The following is a 19,999-nucleotide window of genomic DNA, read 5'->3' on the forward strand; positions in this document are numbered from 1 at the left end:
AGCCGCGTGTACCTTATAAAATCCGGGGTTGGCGCGCGCAAGGCTGCGCAAAATCAGCAGCCTGCGCGCGCCGAGCCTGCACGCAGCCTGCCTCTGTTCCCTCCAAGGCCGCTCCAAAATCGGAGCGGCCTCGGAGGGAACTTTCCTTCCGCATCCCCCCACCTTCCCCTATCTAACCCACCCCCCAGCCCTATGTAAATCCCCCCCCTACCTTTGTTGTGCAAGTTACGCCTGCTTGAGGCAGGCGTAACTTGCGCGTGCCGCCTCAGCATCCCCTGGCATAGGCCGCAGTGCCAGGGGACTCGGGACCGCCCTCCCGGCCTGCCCCCGAACCGTCACCACGTCCCCGGACCCGCCCCACCCCTGACCCCGGCCACACCCCCGGCCTGCCGACACGCCCCCTCCCACCCCTTTTACGAAGCCCTGGGACTTATGCGCATCCTGGGGCTTTGCGTGCGCCGGCGGCCTATGCAAAATAGGCCGCCGGCGCAGGGCTTTTAAAATCTACCCCTTAGGGAATAGCCACTGCTATTTATTGCATCAGTAGCTTGGGATCTTCTTAGTGTTCGGGTACTTGCCAGGTCTTGTAACCTGGATTGGCCACTGTTGGAAACAGGATGCTGGGCTTGATGGACTCTTGGTCTGACCCAGCATGGCAATTTCTTATGTTCTTATGTATCCCAGCCTGGAAAAGAATCCAGTAAGCTCCGAGGCCAGTACGGCTACTAGCAATCTGCATGGGAAAATGGTGTGCGTCGTTCCTTTTCCACTGGAGTCGTCATGGGGCACATGTACTAAGGGGGGCTTCCCCATTATGTCTCCATGGGGAAAATGCTTAGTACATCTGGCTCATGTGTCCTAAAGCCAAGGAAATGTTTTTTTTCTACATCGAAATAGCCTTAACGGAGGCAAATCTGCAGTTTTTACCTGCTTGCAAAATCTACACTGTAATGGTATTTATTCTCCCAAAATGTGATTTATGGTCCGAGTGGTCCCCCAGTATGGTAGTTGAGGTTACTCAGCCATTCCCTCTGACCAGCAGCTCTCTATAAATGGGACCCTGGGGGATCAGGGCACCAACCTCTGGAGGGAACCAGCTGATCAACGCAGCAGATGACTTTTCCATGTAGGACAGAGCAAGGAACACCGAACAGTGATAAATGCCCTGCACGACTGCCCCAAAGGTCTGAACATGCAGAACAAAGAGCTTTGCGAAAAGGTTACTCATCTGATAGCTGGCAGTTTTTTTTTGTCTAAAAACAAAAAGAAGATTAGTTTTGTGTTTTATTCTGGAAGTCCATCTGCTTCTAGGGAGGTCTTTTTTTTTTTTAATTTTGTACCGTTTTATGGAAAGTGAAAACCAAAAATGTACATTTAACTGAAGCCAATCCCTACAAAGAAATTAGTAGCTGCCTTGCTCTGGAAATTGTAGCCAAATATCTGGCTCATAATTTTAATAAGGTGGAAGCAGTGCTCTCTTACAAATGAGGACTCATTCTAAGGTTACATAGACATATGAGAATATAAAAAATTCCGAGATTGATTTCAAAAGCTTATACTTGCCTTTATGACACACAGGGAGGTTTTGAAGTGATGAGAGGAGAGAAGGAAGCTAATGGTTTCCAGTGAACAATGAAAGAACATTACAGGATGATCATCAGTTTTGTCACATGGGCAGTAGGTAATATGTACGGTACGGTCATGCTTGCCTCTTCCTCCTGCTCCCCTTTCCATATCACAATAGCATGAAGACCTCCAATTGAAAAACTCAATGCAAGCAACAACCAATGACAGAATGGGTGAAAGAGCATCAAATGTTCACAACAGCTAAGAAAGCAGAGGCTAAATATCAAATATCTGCATGTGTAACTTACACCCTGCATTGTGTTACTGTACTTGGAGCAATAAACCTCCGGTCAAACACAATGATTGTCCTGCAAAATGAAAAAAGCTGGCTTATCATATCAACATAAGTGTTGTCACGCTACAGTCAAGTCGACTAGTTTTAGACTCAGAAAAGCGAGAGAGCGCGCGCTGGTCTTATCATCAAGCCACTTTACTGATTTGCGGTCCTAATGCAGTGTACATTAAATTCAGCGCGTGACGAGAGGGTGCCGTCAGACGAAGCAAATGCGGGCGTCTTCTCACGCTCTGAATTTTTAATAAAGCGGCGGCATTTTCATTGTACACTAGGATGAAGGTCTGGCGCACATTTCGAATGCAGCAAAGGTACTGCTGACGCACGAAACAATTCTAAGCTTCAGTTTACAAGTCATTGCATTTTCAGAATTTATTTCAAACTGTTTTAGGCATGTTTAATATATATATATATATATTTATATATACAAATATATATATAAAGGCTAAAATAGAGAGGCGCACTTGATATATTTATAAATATTTCTGTATGTTCAGCAAACAAAAGAAATTATTTACATCCACTGTGAGTGGTTCTGTGCAGTTGTCACGGCAAGGCCATGTACTCAACTCTCATGTCCAAAGAAACCTGCCTTGAGCAGTTGACATTCTCTCTGTAATGGAGTTCTTTACCGCAAAGGCCGTCCTCCAGCAATGTCTCTTGGGCTTTTGCCGATGCTGTTTATAGGTCCCGGCCTAGTCTGGATGATCCCACTCTGGAACAAAGGCACCACACCAAACATCTCCCACTGCATCTGCTGGGATCACGCACCCTGGGGAACACCAACAAGCACTGCCTGTGCTTTTTCGGCGGAGTTCTAGCCTCATGTTTACTGTTCACAATGTCTAATTTCTAAATTAAAAAAAAACCCCAAAACAAAACACACACATTGTGATGGCGTTAAGAGCGCTTGATGTCCAGGCTTCCTTAAAGCTTAAGATGGCGGCCGTCGTGATACTTTCCGAAAAACTGGAGAGAAACTGTTTGCAAGTCTATGATCTTCACATGTGGTGCGCCACTAAAGAACATTCCTTTTCAATTTTTGGTACAAAATGATGCTCATTTGAAAAATCTAACTTTTGTGTCATCCTTATAACAAACTCCGCGGTCCAGGGTCTTTCTGATATAAACATACAGTCCAAAAAAAAATACATATATATTTCCTTCCGTGCTGGAAAGTGCTTTGGTTCTGCTGGTGTGAGACTTCCTGAACGAAAGCTTTCACTTGCAAACGTATCTCTCCACAGTCCTTTCACATTTTTTGCAGGTCACGTAGCAACACCAGTGGTATTTGCAGTGGCACCTCTCCACTACTTTGTCCATGTATGGGTTGTAGCCTCGGCCGCAGCACATCAGGTCACAGCTGTCACTGCCGTTGGAGGTTTTGTTACATTGCCTAGAACAGAACAAGTATGGTTACTCGTCACTCTGCGGCATGCCTAGGACATCAAGCATCCACTCCTACTATACATGGCATACTTGTCATTGATCCTGTCAAATAAATTAAGTGGGCGGAGGCCAACATAATGGGACCCATGAGAGCCGCTCCCAGCCAGCCCATGATGCCATCATTCAATTATTTAAACATCCACCAATGATTTTTACATGAAAGGTTATTGGGCTGGATGATCAGTCTGAACTCGAGCTAAGACTGCCAACAGCTGCTAAGCGGAGTGCGGTTTTGCTCACCCAAGTCTGCAAAGTTATGTTTTATACATCAAACAGGCCATTTGCTTTGTTACGAGACATCATCTCATGCCGAAGTGCTAACTGATCCCCTTGAACATCTCGCTGTGGGCACTGCCCATCTCTTCACGCTAGGAAAACCAATGCGGCACGATTACACTGCATGCTCAAAGGAATAACAACACTGCCCCTCCCCCCCCTTCTTTGGACCTACCCCAATTTTACATTTTTCTATGCATCTGTAAAAGAAATTTGCACATCACAAAGGCTGAACTGTGGCTTGCTGAAACTGGCAGGATATTTGAGTGTTTTGGAATAAAAATTCAGAACCCCTTCCAGATTAGGTTGTCTGTTCTATAATATCTAGATCAGGTGATAAAATGTACAAGGTATTATATGACCGGACCAATGCAGAACGTCTGCTGCAGTGCTGCAGCACTCAAGACTAGGAACCCAGAAATACGATCACATCCGTGCCACACGCAGTCTATGCCAGTCCAGAGAAGAGAAGACTCAAGACCTCACTTGGACGACAGCTCAACACACTTCCTAGAAACAGAGACCTGGTAGCTCTCCTCTGACGCTCTATCCTCACAGAAGCAATCCCACCAGCCTACATTCTTCATGAACGAGAAGAGTCCAAAACTCCTTTTCTGAACAATTCACTAGCCATCCCCTTCCGTCTTTTGATTACTCCCAAGTGTTACCGTTCACTCCACATCAAATTCTCTTACTACCTCTCAAATTCCAAATTTATTCTAACTGATGACTATTTGTCAGTTCTTTGACATAAGGAAACTCTGACTGCTCTTAAACATTACAGCCATGGCCTTGCTTTCAGTTCTGCCACGCACAGTGCATGATCATGGTCTTGATCTTCTAACTTGCTATTCATCCATGGTACCTCTCTGATCTTACCTGCACTTTGTTACTTTTATTTGTTTTTTTATCCTTATACTCTTCTCCCTATCAGTAGATGCTTGGAATATGGTCCTGCCTTTTGTCAAAAACAAGTACCTTTTCTCCCTCATCTTGATCCCCTAGTATCACTGATAAATGTGATTATCCCCTTCATAGGCGTAAGAATATAAGAACCTAAGACTTCCCATACTTGATCAGGTTCATCAATCCCAGTATCCTGTTTCCAACAGTGACAAATCCAGGTCACAAGAACCTGTCAGGATCCCAAGGGGTAGATAGGTTTCATGCTGCTTATCCCAAGAATAAGCAGAGTATGTCTACATCTCCACCTTAATAATGATTTATGGACTTTTCCTCCAGGAACTTGTCCAAACCTTTTTTTAACGCAGCTACACTAATAACTTTCACCTCATCCTCTGACAACGAATTCCAGAGCTTAATTATGCACTGAGTAAAAAAATATTTTCTCTTAGTTTTAAATGAATCACTTAGTAACGTCATTGTGTATCCCCTAGTCGTTGTACTTTTTAAAAGAATAAACAACCGATTCACGTTTACGCATTCCATGCCACTCATTATTTTATAGACCTCTATAATATCTCCCCTCAGCCACCTCTTCTCCAAGCTGAAGAGTCCTATCCTCTTTCGCCTTTCCTCATAAGGGAATCGATCCATCCACTTTATCAATCTGGTTGCCCTTCTCTATACCTTTTCTAATTCTGCTATATCTTTCTTGAGATGTGGTGGCCAGAACTGCACACAGTGAATAAAATGTAATATGTCATAATGCCTCTGTATCGCTCCATGGTGAGACCGCACCTTGAATACTGTATACAATTCTGGTCGCCGCATCTCAAAAAAGATATAATTGCGATGGAGAAGGTACAGGGAAGGGCAACCAAAATGATAAAGGGGAAGGAACAGCTCCCCTATGAGGAAAGGCTGAAGAGGTTAGGGCTGTTCAGCTTGGAGAAGAGACGGCTGAGGGGGGATATGATAGAGGTCTATAAAATCTTGAGAAGTCTAGAATAGGTAATTGTGAATCGGTTATTTACTCTTTCGGATAATAGAAGGACTAGGGGATGCTCCATGAAGTTAGCAAGTAGCACATTTAAAACTAATCAGAGAAAATTCTTTTTCACTCAACACACAATTAAGCTTTGAAATTTGTTGCCAGAGAATGTGGTAAAGGCAGTTAATGTAAGTGGGTTTAAAAAAAGGTTTGGATAAGTTCCTGGAGGAGAAATCCATTAACTGCTATTAATCAAGTTGACTTAGGGAATAGCCACTGCTATTACTGGCATTAATAGCAAGGGATCCACTTAATGTTTGGGTACTTGCCAGGTGCTTGTAACCTGGTTTGGCCACTGTTGGAAACAGGATGCTGGGCTTGATGGACTCTCGGTCTGACCTAGTATGGCACCTTCTTATGTTCATATGCTGTTCCCTGTTTTCTTCATTCTGATCTTCCCTGTTTTCTTCATTCTGATCCTTTTCTCATTTCTTAAAAGATGTTCTTTTAACTATTATAGCCTCTCTCACCTCACTTTTTAACCAAACCTGTAGTCATTTAGCCTTCCTTTCATCTTTTCTAATGCATGGAATACATCTAGTCTGGGCTTCCAAGATGGTATTTGTAAACAATGTCCATGCCTGATGTAAATTCTTAACCTTTGCAGTTGCTCCTTTTGTTTTTTCTTAACTATTTTCCTTATTTTATCATAGTCACCCTTTTGAACGTTAAATGCTGTTGCAGTAGATTTCTTTAATATCCTCCCTCCAGTTATTAAGTCAAATTTGATGATGTTATTATCACTATTGCTATGTGGCTCTTGCACCAAATCCTGTTTTCTACTAAGAACTAGGTCTAAAGAGTTTCTTCTCTTGTTGGTTCTTGTACCCGCTGCTTCATGAAGCAGTCATTTATTTCATCCAAGAACTTTACCTCTCTAGCATGTCCTGATGTAACAATCAACCACTCAATACTGGGGTCATTACATTTGCCCATTATTACTGTGCTGCTGATTTTGTTAGCATCCCTAATTTCCTTTAGCATTTCATTGTTTGTTTGTTCGTTCTGACCAGGTGGACGGTAATATACCCCATTGCTATTTTATTCTCCTTTTCACTTGGAATTTCATAAAGATTCAGCAGTGCATTTTTGTTCCTGCAGAATTTTTTACCTGCTTGACTCAATGCCCTCTTTCACATATAGCGCCACCCCTTCCACCAAGATGATCCATCCTATCGTTGCGATATCATTTGTATCCTGGTATCACAAGTGTCCCGTTGGTTATCCTCCTTCCTCCAAATCTCCGAGATGCCAATTATATCTACGTCTTCATTCAGTGCTATACATTCTAACTCTCACATCTTATTTTTTAGATTTCAAGCATTTGTATATAGAAATTTCACAGTATGGGGCGGATTTTAAATTACGCGCGTAACCCTTTTAAACCTGCGCCTGCACGCGCCAAGACTGTTTTGCATAGACTCGGCGACGCGCGCAAGCCCCGGGTCGTGCGTATGTCCCGGGGCAGGACCGAGGCCTCCGGCACAGTGGCTGTGCCGGGGGATTACGCGCCAGCACTTGGCCGACGCGCGCAACCTATGCCTACCCAGAGGCAGACGGAAATAAAAAAATAAAGGTAGAGGAGGGGGATTTAGGTAGGCTGGGGGGCGGGTTAGATAGGGGAAGGGAGGGGCAGGTGGGGGGGGGGGGTGGCCTCGGAGGGAACAGGGAAAGCCATTGGGGCTCCCCTAGGGCTCGGCGCGCGCAAGGGGCAATTTGAAATCTTTCTACTCTGTCTCTACTCTTTATTTAACAGTACCTGGTCCATGTTAACATTTATTGCAGCCTGTCTCCTGGGATGCCCTAATTTCCCTGTTCTCTTACATCCCTTCATTTCATCAGAATCATCACCTTTGAATATCATTTCTGGCATGGGCATCTCTCTAATAAATAATGCAATACAGGAGGCAAATATTGAGTGAAATACAAGAAGCACACTAAGACACAATTGATCACTCAGTTTCAAGCATTGTGAATATAATCTAGTGAATAGCACAAAATAATAGTACACATACCAAGACCAAGTGAATGAAATTGCCATGTACCAGATATAACAGAATTGGAAGTTATATATGCTGTCTACGGTTCAGTTCTGATGGTCTCTACTTACTTATTTATGGCTATTCACTAGATTATATTCACATTGCTTGAAATTATTAAGTGATCAATTGTGTCTTAATGGGTATCTCTCTTACATCTTCCTCAATGAATAGCAAAGCAAAGAATTCATTTTGTCTCTCTGCTAGAGCTTCGTCATCCCTAAATGTCCCTTTTACCCTTTGATCATCTAATGGTCCAACTGACTCCCTGGTAGACTTTTTACCTCTAATGGCCCTAAAAAAGCTTTTAATATGAGTTTTTGCTTCCTCGGCAAGCTTCTTTTCAAATTCTCTTTTTACCTTCCTTATCAATGCTTTGCCTCTAACTTGCCAGTGCTTTTCAATATCTTTTTTCAATATCTTTTTTCAATATCTTTTTTTCAATATCTTTTTTCAATATCTTTGTGAGCGACATTGCGGAAGGGATAGAAGGTAAGGTATGTCTTTTTGCGGATGACACTAAGATCTGCAACAGAGTGGACACGCCGGAAGGAGTGGAGAGAATGAGACTGGATTTAAGGAAGATGGAAGAGTGGTCGAAGACATGGCAGCTGACATTCAATGCCAAGAAGTGCAAAGTCATGCATATGGGGAGTGGAAATCCGAATGAACTGTATTCAATGGGGGGAGAAAGGCTGATGTGCACGGAGCAGGAGAGAGACCTTGGGGTGATGGTGTCTTATGATCTGAAGTCGGCGAAACAATGTGACAAGGCGATAGCTAAAGCCAGAAGAATGCTGGGCTGCATAGAGAGAGGAATATCGAGTAAGAAAAGGGAAGTGATTATCCCCTTGTACAGGTCCTTGGTGAGACCTCACCTGGAGTATTGTGTTCAGTTCTGGAGACCGTATCTCCGAAGAGACAGAGACAAGATGGAGGCGGTCCAGAGAAGGGTGACCAAAAAGGTGGAAGGTCTTCATCAAATGACTTATGAGGAGAGATTGAAGAATCTAAATATGTACACCCTGGAGGAAAGGAGGAGCAGAGGTGATATGATACAGACTTTCAGATACTTGAAAGGTTTTAATGATCCAAAGACAACGACAAACCTTTTCCATAGGAAAAAAATCAGCAGAACCAGGGGTCACGATTTGAAGCTCCAGGGAGGAAGATTCAGAACCAATGTCAGGAAGTATTTCTTCACGGAGAGGGTGGTGGATGCCTGGAATGCCCTTCCGAAGGAAGTGGTGAAGACCAGAACTGTGAAGGACTTCAAAGGGGCGTGGGATAAACACTGTGGATCCATAAAATCAAGAGGCCATCAATAAAGAGTGGGTGGCTAGCCAGAATGACGGCTACTGCCTGGAGACAATACCCTTATTCAATAAACATACACATGGTTACTGTGACTCCAACATCACTCTAAGCTACAACAGCAAGAGGAAATGTGGAAAAAAGGATTCGCACTCACAAAGCGGGGAGTAGCTGGCTTGTTACGGCGGTTACTACCCCAAACCAAACAAGCCTGATACTTCACTTTCAATGCATATCCAGCATAGCTCTCTGCTTCAACAGCAGGGGAGAAGAAAAAAGGATTCGCACTCACAAAGCGGGGAGTAGCTGGCTTGTTACGGCGGTTACTACCCCAAACCAAATAAGCCTGATACTTCACTTTCAATGCATATCCTGCTTCAACGGCAGGGGAGAAGAAAAACTGATACTTCACGCATATCCAGCATGGCTCTCTGCTTCAACGGCAGGGGAGATGAAAAACTGATACTACAAGCATATCCAGCATAGCTCCCTGCTTCAACGGCAGGGGAGAAGAAAAACAACCAATAAGGGCTGAATGGCACGGTCTGGTTAAAGCAGATGGGCATGGGTGTAGCTTGCTTATTGCGGCGGTTACTTCCCCTACTTCCCCTACTACCCATAACTAATCAAGCTTGATATTTCACTTGGTTGCAGCTCCATCACTGCTCTCTACATTAATGGTGGGGGTGGAAGGGAAATAGAACCAAAGAGCTAAGAGAAACAGATAAGTATGAGAAAAAAATGTGAAGCTTGCTGGGCAGACTGGATGGGCCGTTTGGTCTTCTTCTGCCGTCATTTCTATGTTTCTATGTTTCTTATGCTGTTTCCTGTTTTCTTCATTCGGATCCCTTTTCCATTTCTTGAAAGATGTTCTTTTAACTATTATAGCCTCTCTCAGCTCACCTTTTAACCATTCCGGTAGTCATTTAGACTTCCTTCCACCTTTTCTAATGTGTGGAATACATCTGGTCTGGGCTTCCAAGATGGTATTTTTAAACAACGCCCATGCCTGATCTAAACTCTTGAACTTTGTAGTTGTTCCTTTCAGTTTTTTCCTAACCATTTTCCTCATTTTATCATAGTCACCTTTTTGAAAGTTAAATGCTATCACAGTAGATTTCTTTAGTGCCCTCCCTCTAGCTATTAAGTCAAATTTGATCATGTTGTGATCACTATTGCCAAGTGGCTCCAAGACTGTTACCTCTCACACAAATTCCTGTGTTCCACTAAGGACTAGGTCTAAAATAGTTCCCCCCTCTTGTTGGTTCTTGTACCAAGAAGCAGTCAATTATTTCATCTAGGAACTTTACCTCCCTAGAATGTCCTGATATGACATTCACTCAGCCAATACTGAGGTAATTGAAATCGCCCATTATTACTGTGCTGCTGATTTTGTTAGTATCCCTAATTTATTTAAGCATTTCATTGTCTGTTTGTTCATTCTGGCCAGGTGGACAGTAATATACTCCCACTGCTATTTTATTCCCCTTTTCACCTGCAGTTTTTGTTTCCTGCAGAATTTGTATCCTGTTTGACTCAATGCCCTCTTTCATATATAGTGCCACCCCTCCACAAATTTGATCCATCTTATCAATTTGATATAATTTGTACCCTGCTTTCACTGTGTCCCATTGGTTATCCTCTTTCCACCAGGTCTTTGAGTTGCCATTATATTTATCTTTTCATCCAGTGCTTTATACTCTTAACAATCCCATCTTATTTTTTAGACTTTTTGCATTTGTATACCAACATTTCAAAGTGTGTTTTTTGTTTGTATTTGCTTGACAGGGGTAATTTGGATCTTTCTGCTCTTTACTTAGACACCTGGTCCACGTTGGCATTTATTGCAACCTCTCTATTGAGATGCCCTAACTTCCATGTTCTCTTAGTATCCTTCAAAGATACATCATTCCGAACCATGCACTTCTGAGCGACTGTCTACTTTCTCCCATCATCTAGTTTAAAAGCTGCACTATCTCCTTTTTAAAGGTCACTGCCAGTAGCCTATTCAAAATTACCCCCATATGATTGGAAATCCAAGCAGATTCCAGATGGTGAAACTATTCGACATTCAATATCCAAATTCTAATCTCCTTCATTGATAGACCTTCACTGGCTTCCAGCATCTTTCAGAATACAATATAAAGTATTATCACTCATCTTCAACATCATCAACAATATCGACCAATCTCCACCAGGAATAACTATTCAATTATACAACCTTATAAGAGATCTAAGATCGCAAAATAAAGGACCCTAAAAATTCCTCCCACTCAGAATATTCACCTAACCCAAATAAGAGAACATATGTTTTCTATCGCAGGACCAAAACTGTGGAACACACTACCTAGTCCACTAAGGCTTTTAACAGAAAAAAGGACATTCAAACAAGAACTCAAAACATGGCTTTTCAAAAAAGCCTATGAATTGATATAATATAAATCTTCTATATTAAGGTTACCGATAAAAATATTCAAAAGTCAGTTCTTCCTTTTCTTCCATATTAGAATATTTTCAATAAAACTACTCCCCCAATTGAATTGCACTTGTAATTTCTAAACAGATGATATTGAATGTATTAATTGTGTAACTGTTGCATAACAATTACTACTTCTTCATGTCCTCTTTTACAAAAATATTAAGTTTATGATATATACATTGTACTTATATGCAATTTATATAAACCGTTGTTGTGATCATTCCTTGGAACGACGACATATAAAAAGCATAAATAGATAAATAAGGATGCTGGGAGTCAATACTCCTTATTGTATTCCATCCACTCTCTTATTTCCCTTCTGGTAATACCTCACAAATGTCCCTTTGTACATCGAGCTATGCAGAACTCAACCCCTTTTGTATGATCAATCGCGCTGACAATTTCCGTCTGAGTCACAACGTCCACCTCTCCCGTGCACTTAAAAAATCATTTAATGCCAAGTTCCTTTCCGTTCATCCTCACAACTCTTACACGCCATTACTTGCAGAAGAATATGGCCGCTGCGCCGGGAGTCTGACCCCGCCACGCCCCTTTTTGCAAGCCCCGGGACTTACACGCATCCTGGGGCTATAGACCCGTCGCGCGTAACCCTTTTAAAATCCGGCCCATAATGTAGGTAAAACTTATTGACTATTTAATAGCATATATCATAACAATTTTCAAAAGTCCCATACATTTTCAAAGGAGATATGGATGTAAACATAACATACTAATGTAGCAATTTTCAAAAGCCATTTGCCAGTGTTAAGTGCACTTACCTATGTAAAATGTATGGACAATTCAATGGCATATATTGTAGCAATTTTCAAAAGCCCAATTACAGAGGAAAAGTGCATGAACATGTGTAAAACCCAGTTTTAAGCATGTAAATGCTTTTGAAAATCAGACCCTTAGATTGTAAGCTGTCTGAGGTAGAGAGCTTCCTACTGTGCCTGACTGTAACTTACCTTGAACTTGGATTTAGTAATTAAATCCAAATCCACTCTGGATTTTGCTATGTCTCACTGCTAAATCCTCAGCCTCTCTCATTTTCTTGGTAGGTAATAATTTGTCCATTGCAGAAGAGAATTTCTCTTCCCCTCCTTGACTCAATGCTTTTGCCATCATTAATGCAACATCACGTTTGGAAGGATCTAGCAAGAGGAAGCCCTCACAGACTCACACAAGCTGAAACTGGGTAGGAGAACAGGGGACTGTTTTTCATTGCACCTTCTCAAGAGGGATTTTGGCAGTGACATTCATTGAGCAGATGGTACCAATATGCTTGAAGTAAGTCAATCAGACTGCAGGGAAACAGTGGTGATGGACGAAAACCAGCCTGGACAGCTGGCACTTTTGAGTGCGCTCTGCAAGCCAGATTGGAAATATATTAATATGCCAGCCTGCGCCGGCAACACGCACACACAAAACAGGATCCAGGATGCTATCATTTCTCTCAGAAATGCCGAGAGTGCTTTGAAAATGTATTTTCATTCACTTTGTCTTCTGATCCAGCTTGTAGCATGCAACCCTTCTGTGAAAAAGGCTCTGAATGTCAGCGGGCATGAGAGTAGAAATCAACAGCAGCTGAAAGGTAGCGCTAGAAGAGACTGTTAAAATGAACAGCAAAGAGAAAACGACCCCTGGATACGGAACCGGTGGCCTCAAAACTAAATCAAGCCTTCTGCCCAGGCTTATAGCATGCCCAGAGGAGAGGACAACTAAGCGGTACATATTCAGCCGTTGTGCGGCTCTGCTAGTTAGCCAGATAAACTATTAGCACCGCTGAATAGACACAGCTATCTTTTATTTATTTATTTATTTATTTAACAGTTTTATATACCGAAGTTCTAGTAACAAAGTTACTAATCAATTCGATTTACATTGTAACAATAAAATTGACAGAATATAGAATAATATTAGTAATAATAATAATAATAATATTATTAATAATATTAATAATATTATTAATAATATTAATAATAGTTAGCAGGATAAGCTTATCCGGCTAACTTTAGGACAGCTCGACGGGACGACCATAGTCAGCCAGGTAACTTACCTGAATATCGGGGGGTTAGCTGGACAATTTATTCAGCTACCTCAGCCCCTCCCTGGAACGTCTCTGGAACTGCCCTGACTTATCCGGCCACATTCTAGCCCGATAAATAGTAATCGGGCTAGAATTTAGCCAGATAAGTGGCCACATTTTCATTCAGCCAGATAACTTCTTATTATCTGGCTAAATGCGTTTGAATATGGAGCGCCAGGACTCTTCCAGACACACCAGCGTCATCCACAGCCGACTCCAGTGGTACCGGCTTCATCAGAGCAGCGGGTGGCTCCACGATGATATCCTAAGGCTCACAACAATCTCAATTTACCACAGGCAGTAAAAGCTACAACTCGGGAAGATCGTATTATAGCAGGGAATAGCATTAAGGTTAAAAATAGGAAAAAAAAACAAAATGTCAAACGAAATGCTTTTCCCAGTACTGTAGTTATTGGCCATAATGGTGAAGACATGGCTAATTCAGCTGATACAAATGACGGCTGAAATGTCCACTCTTCATTTATCCATTTACAAAGCACAATTACAAGCAATCACAAGTTGGATCCCACACGAAAGGTCAGCCAGAATCAAAGCCAGGACCTCCAAACATGAAAACAGCAGTGGAGAGGGGTAGAGGAGATGAAGTAAGACTGAAATGGATGAGCCTGACAGCCCACGGAGGCAATCCCTTGTTCCAGAGTAGAAGGGCTAAGAACAGGAAAGTCTAGAGCAGGGTTTCTCAAACCTGTCCTGGAGGACACCCCCCCCCCCCCCAGCCACTCGGGTTTTCTAGATCTCCACAATGAATATGCATGAGATAACTGGGCGTATACTGAGCCTCGGTTATATGCAGATTTATCTCAGGCATATTCATTATCAATAGATCATTATCATATGATCATATATCATAGATCCTTACCAATGCCAAAAAAAGGGACCATATCACCCCGATCCTCCAGCATCTCCATTGGCTTCCCATCAAATACAGGATTCAGTTCAAAACCTGCATGATGATTCACAAGGCCATACATAACATCTCCCCACTCAACTTAACCTTCCAGCTTCAACTACACTCTTCTAACAAACCAACCAGATGGGCATACCAGAACAGAATGATCACCCAACCTGCAAAATCTACCCTGAGGAAACGCGCTCTATCCACAGCGGGCCCGTCTCTCTGGAACTCACTACCACCGGACCTCCGCCTTGAGCCGTGCCATACTACTTTTAAAGTGAAACTCAAGACTTGGCTCTTCCGTCAAGCTTTCCCAGAGAGCTAAAAGCAAGAAGAACAACAACCACCCTTGTCTTACAGCAATAATATTGTCTATATTGCTTATATTGCTTCAGTTACATGTTCCAAGTTGTGTTCTAAGTTGTTCTTAGTTATTACATATTAGATTGTACTTTATTATAGATTATCCGTTCATTATATTCGATATGTTCCATGTAAACCGCCTCCCCGGCGATAGTTATCTCTGTTAAATGTGAACCGGAGTGATATGTATTGTATATAGGAACTTCCGGTATATAAAAACCAAAAATAAAAATAAATAAATACATTATGGGTATCCTGAAAACCCGACCGGCTGTGGGGTCCCCCAGGACAGGGTTGGGAAACCCTGGTCTAGAGCTGGGACTTAGCGTATGGCAGTGGAAACGTATCTATTGAGAGGCAGATGGAACATATCGGTGGGAATGGATGAGTCAGAAAAGAACCAGAAAGGATAAAGACGAGAGGACAGAAAAAGCTTAAAATATAACGTCAGATGAACAGGAAGCCACTGTGAGGGAGATTTTCAAAAGCCATTTATCCAGGTAAGTGGGCTCTCTGAAAATCCCCCCAGCCTTTCCATGGGGAAGAACGAGGCCCACAGATTAACCTTGGAGGGCTCGGAGGCGGGGGTCAGATGGGTGGAAGAAGGGTGCACGTGGTTTAGCAGGGAAAACGAATCCACGGAGCAAGTTAGGTGCAGATCTCCGCAAGGACTTCGTTCCCTGGGCAATTTTGCTTTGGAGAATTTGATTCAAAATCTGCAGACGGCACCAGGGCACTTGTAACTACCCATAGTCTCGAAAATTGTCTTCTGAAGGCAAAAAAAGGAGCAATTTGTGAAGAAACCCAAAGCAGGCAACAGTGCTGAGAATTACATGCAGGTAATTGTACGAGCAAGGCCGGCCAGCATGCAGGACACTGCCATAGTCTAGGGAGTGGATTTTCAAAGGAGTTACGCGCATAAAAGTATCATATGGCAAACGTCAAAAGCCCTACAGAGTGAATTTTCATAGGACTTACACAATCAAAACAATTTTCAAAATTTCATTTCCATGCATGAACTCAGTTTTTAAGCGTGTAAATCCTTTAGAAAGTTGCCTCCAATCAGGTGAATTTTCAAAGGAGTTAAGCGTGCAAATGTAATATACTATTGGAGTATTTTCAAAAGCTCTCTTACATGGGTAAAGTGTATTTCCAGCTTTAAGCATGTAAATGCTTTTGAAAATCAGGCCCTTAATGAGAAAGTGTAAGAACTGGAGCAAGAAGGTGAGAGACCGAATGGATGGGGAATACAGGTTTAGAAGCTGGACGCGGCCTAGTTCTGTAATAATTTTGACGTGAACTTGAAAGGAGAGAGAGGGTTGAAACGTCATCTCACGAGGAGGAGGAGGAGGAAAAGGCCTGGTTAAATCAGAAGTAGTGACAGAGGAGTGGAGAAAGTTCATTAAAAAGATATCACCTGTAATTCGTTTGCTGGCCTTCACATAGCAACATACACACAGGCTGATGCTGTATCGTGCGCTGAGCCTAGCGCACAGGCCAACAAGCTCTTGGACGTGCGTTTTGGACGCGCTAGGCTAACACCCGATGCAATAAGAGGATTGGCGCGTCCAAAAACGTGTGTTCAAACCGGTGCTTAGCTAATGCACGTAGATGAGGATATTAACTACCCCCTCGATGCAAAACATCACCATGCGCTCGAGGCGCATGTTTTAACACGGAAAACCTAACGCCAGCCCCAGGGCTGGGTTCAAGTCTTACACGCTCCGAGCTGTCTAAAAAAAAAAAATAACACCCCACAAAGCCACAAAAAAGCCCAGTACTAAAGTAGGAAGAACCACAGGAAGCACATGAAAAAAAAATATTGCTGGTGGTCAGGTTAGGGAAACCGATGCCCATTAATTAAGCCTCCGTTTCCCTAACCCGCGCACAGCCTGAGGGTGCACAATCTATCCCTAGTGCGTCCTTTCTAGCGCAGCCCCTTATTTAAATCATGCGGCGCGTGCCCAGCAGAGGTGGCCGGGTGCACATTAGAAGAGCGTGGTGTGCTCATGGCTGAAAGCCTGTTTTACATGAGCCGATATTGCATCGGCTTGATGATAGTAAATGACGGAGGTAAAAGAGCCCATGTGCTCCATGCACTCTGCCCAGCAAGTTGTTTTTTAAATGGGCAGTAACTGCTGCTCTGTACAGGTTACCCCTATGCCGTCAGTGAAGGGCAGTAAATGCCACTCCATTCAGTTTACCTCTTTTTTTTTTTCATTTCCATCCTCGAGCCACTAGGGATCCTCTGCATTTATCCCACACTTTTTTTTTTTTTTTTTTTTTAATTCCATTACAGTTCTGGCCTTTCCTATTTCTTCCAGGAGGGCATTCCCTGCATCCATCCACCGCCCTTTCCATGAAGAAATATTTCCTGCCATCGTTCCTGAGTCTGCCTTCTTGGAGTTATAAGCACACATGAGGTACCAGTTAGAACAAACGGAATCATTAAGAATCTTCTTTTTTTTTTCGTTCCAGTTTAAGTTTTATTTTTCTCGGTCTATGGAATAAAAACACACTATAGCCTTTTAGAAAGACCAAGCCCCCTGTTTTCAGCCTCTTTTTTTTTTTTTCTTCTCCCGCGTCCATGCTACGCTCACACACTGCGAACCCCAGCGTGATTCCTGACGGCGCCAGCCCAATGGCACCCCTTCTTCTTGCGTGCTGCTAGAGACCTCATGAGCAGGCAGCTGTTGAATTTGGCATCGTGATTTGTTTAGCTTCCTAGCGATGGAAGTTGCTAAAAAAGAAGTACTACAAAAATCCTTACACACAAATATCCATCAAAAGGGAAAAATAAAACAAAACACAAAACAGGATGGAGTCGGTCCAGGCAGTGGCTACTAAAATAGTCCGGGGTCTTTGAATAAAGCATCTGAACCCAGACTTAAAGATCTAAACATGTCTGCTCTAGAGGAATAGGGGAGATACGACAGAGACATGTAAATACCTCCAAGCTTTCCACATACAGGAGGGCAAGCCTCTTTCAACAGAGAGGAGGCTCTGAAATGAGGGGTCATGGGATAAAGGTGAAAGAGGAATCCTCAAAGAAACCTACGCTCAAACAACTCAGCACATTTAAATATCCCCCCCTATCAGAGATGCTCATTTGACAACAACCAGAGAAAGAGCCTTTTCCATTGCCTCCCCTAAAATTTGGAACTCCCTACCTAAAGATCTGAGAACCCAACCCAACCTCAAAACTTTCAAAAAAGACCTAAAAACATGGCTGTTTCGCAAAGTCTACATTGACATTCACTCTTCTGACCATCCTAACACCCAATCGAACTTTCAACCTAAAAAAAATGATTCTTTTCTGGACTAAAAAATGATTAACCTCTGTTTAATATGCATCCTGTTATACCTATTTTTCACAATTGTTAAGAGAATTACAACTTGATTCTTGTAAACCGTTATGATGGCTTCACCGAATGACGGAATATAAAACCCAACAAATAAATAAATAAGTAAATAAATAAAATAAAGTGATCTAAAAAAATATTTCTTTACCTAGAGTGAGGAGGATGCATGGAACGGCCTCCCAGTGGAAGTGGTAGAGACAGGGACAGTATCTGAATACAAGAAAGCATGGGATAAACAGAGGGGATCGTTGAGGGGTTGGTAGGGATTAGGGAGCTAAGCGGTTGGTAATGGATTGGCAGACTAGATAGGCCGCATAGTCTTTTTCTGCCATCTCGTTTCTCTGTTTCTATCTATCCCCTCAAAAATAAAAGAAAATTCAGAAGGAAAAAATATGCTTTTCAATGACTCTGTTCTAACTGGTATCTCAATTATGGGGGTAACCTGCACAGAGCAGCAATTACTACCCTTAACGGAAAGCACGGGGGTAACCTGCATGGAGCGGCAGTTACTACCCTTAACGGAAAGCACGTGGGTAACCTGCATGGAGCGGCAGTTACTACCCTTAACGGAAAGCACGGGGGTAACCTGCATGGAGCAGCAGTTATTTGGTCTTTATCTGCCTTCATTACTATGTTATATATGTTACTATGTTATTCCAAATTAAGGGGCGGATTTTAAAAGGGTTACGCGCATATATAATACGCGTAACCCCGAAAACCCGCTCCTGCACACGCCGAGCCTATTTTGCATAGGCCCAGCAACGCACGCAAGCCCCGGGATGCGTGTAAGTCCCAGGGCTTGAAAAAAATGCGTGGGGAGGGGCGGTTCGGGGGGTGGGGGCGTGGCCAGAGGCCTCTCCACTGCTGCTGGGCCTGGGGATCGCGCGCTGGCACTTGGCCGGCTCGCGCAACCTACGCCTGCCCAGAGGCAGACGTAAATAAAAAAAAAATAAAGGTGGGGGGGGGGAATTAGGTAGGGCTGGGGGCGGGTTAGATAGGGGAAGGGAGGGGAAGGTGGGGGGGGGGGGGCGGAAGGAAAGTTCCCTCTGAGGCCGCTCCATCGGGGCTCCCCTAGGGCTCGGTGCGCGCAAGGTGCACAAGCGGGCACCCTCTTGCTCCCGCCGACCCCAGATTTTATAACATGCGCGCGGTTGTGCATGTTATAAAATCGGGCGTAGATCTGTGCGCGCCAGGTTGCGCGCACAAATCTACGCCCGCACGAAGGTATGAATATCTGGCCCTAAGTCTTTGCTGTAACTGTGCTTTAGCCCAACTCATGTGGACATATAGGGGCCGATTCAAAAAAAGTGCTCAGCGCCCGCTTTCCTAACGTGTCCCCATGCGCGCCTCTCCTGGGGGTGCCATGCAATGTTAAAATTAGGGGTTGCGCTGTCAAGGAGACGCTAGGGACAGCTGCGCGTCCCTAGCGCCTCCTTGACAGCGGGCGCCCGGGAGAAGTCGGCCGTTCACGGCTGTCTGCCGGTTAAGAAAACGGACGCTGAATTTATTGGCGTCCGTTTTCCAAACTGGCGCACAGCCACGGGTTTGGAAAACGGACACTGGTTAACTGAGCGCCCGTTTCCCGAACCTGACCGCCGGCACTTTAAAAAAAATTATTATTTTTTTTTTTTTAAATCTCTCGTTCCTCCGACTTAATATTGCCACGATATGAAGTCGGAGGATGTACAGAAAAGCAGTGTTTTCTGCTTTTCTGTACAATGTTTTGGGGGCGCTCAGAAATTAACACCTGCTCTGGGCAGATGTTAAATTCTGAGTGCAAACATGTACCTATTGGACGCACATTGTTTTTGTTGGTTTTTTTTGCATTTGGAATGACTCG

The 19,999-nt window shown here is 43.4% G+C and overlaps 1 protein-coding gene across 3 annotated transcripts in view; it reads right to left on the bottom strand.

Annotated features, from left to right (window-relative positions):
* Positions 1 to 1,457: 1,457 nt before the first annotated feature.
* LOC115091871 (protein Wnt-11) overlaps positions 1,458 to 19,999 on the bottom strand; it is a 104,295-nt gene continuing 85,753 nt past the window's right edge. For all 3 annotated transcript variants that reach the window (XM_029602153.1, XM_029602152.1, XM_029602154.1), the window contains one exon: positions 1,458 to 3,314. In XM_029602153.1, coding sequence (XP_029458013.1) covers positions 3,140 to 3,314 — 175 coding nt within the window. In that variant the 3' untranslated portion in view covers positions 1,458 to 3,139. The remainder of the gene's footprint in view (positions 3,315 to 19,999) is intronic.

The sequence above is a fragment of the Rhinatrema bivittatum genome, chromosome 5, assembly GCF_901001135.1.
Source record: "Rhinatrema bivittatum chromosome 5, aRhiBiv1.1, whole genome shotgun sequence".
Classification (NCBI taxonomy): domain Eukaryota; kingdom Metazoa; phylum Chordata; class Amphibia; order Gymnophiona; family Rhinatrematidae; genus Rhinatrema; species Rhinatrema bivittatum.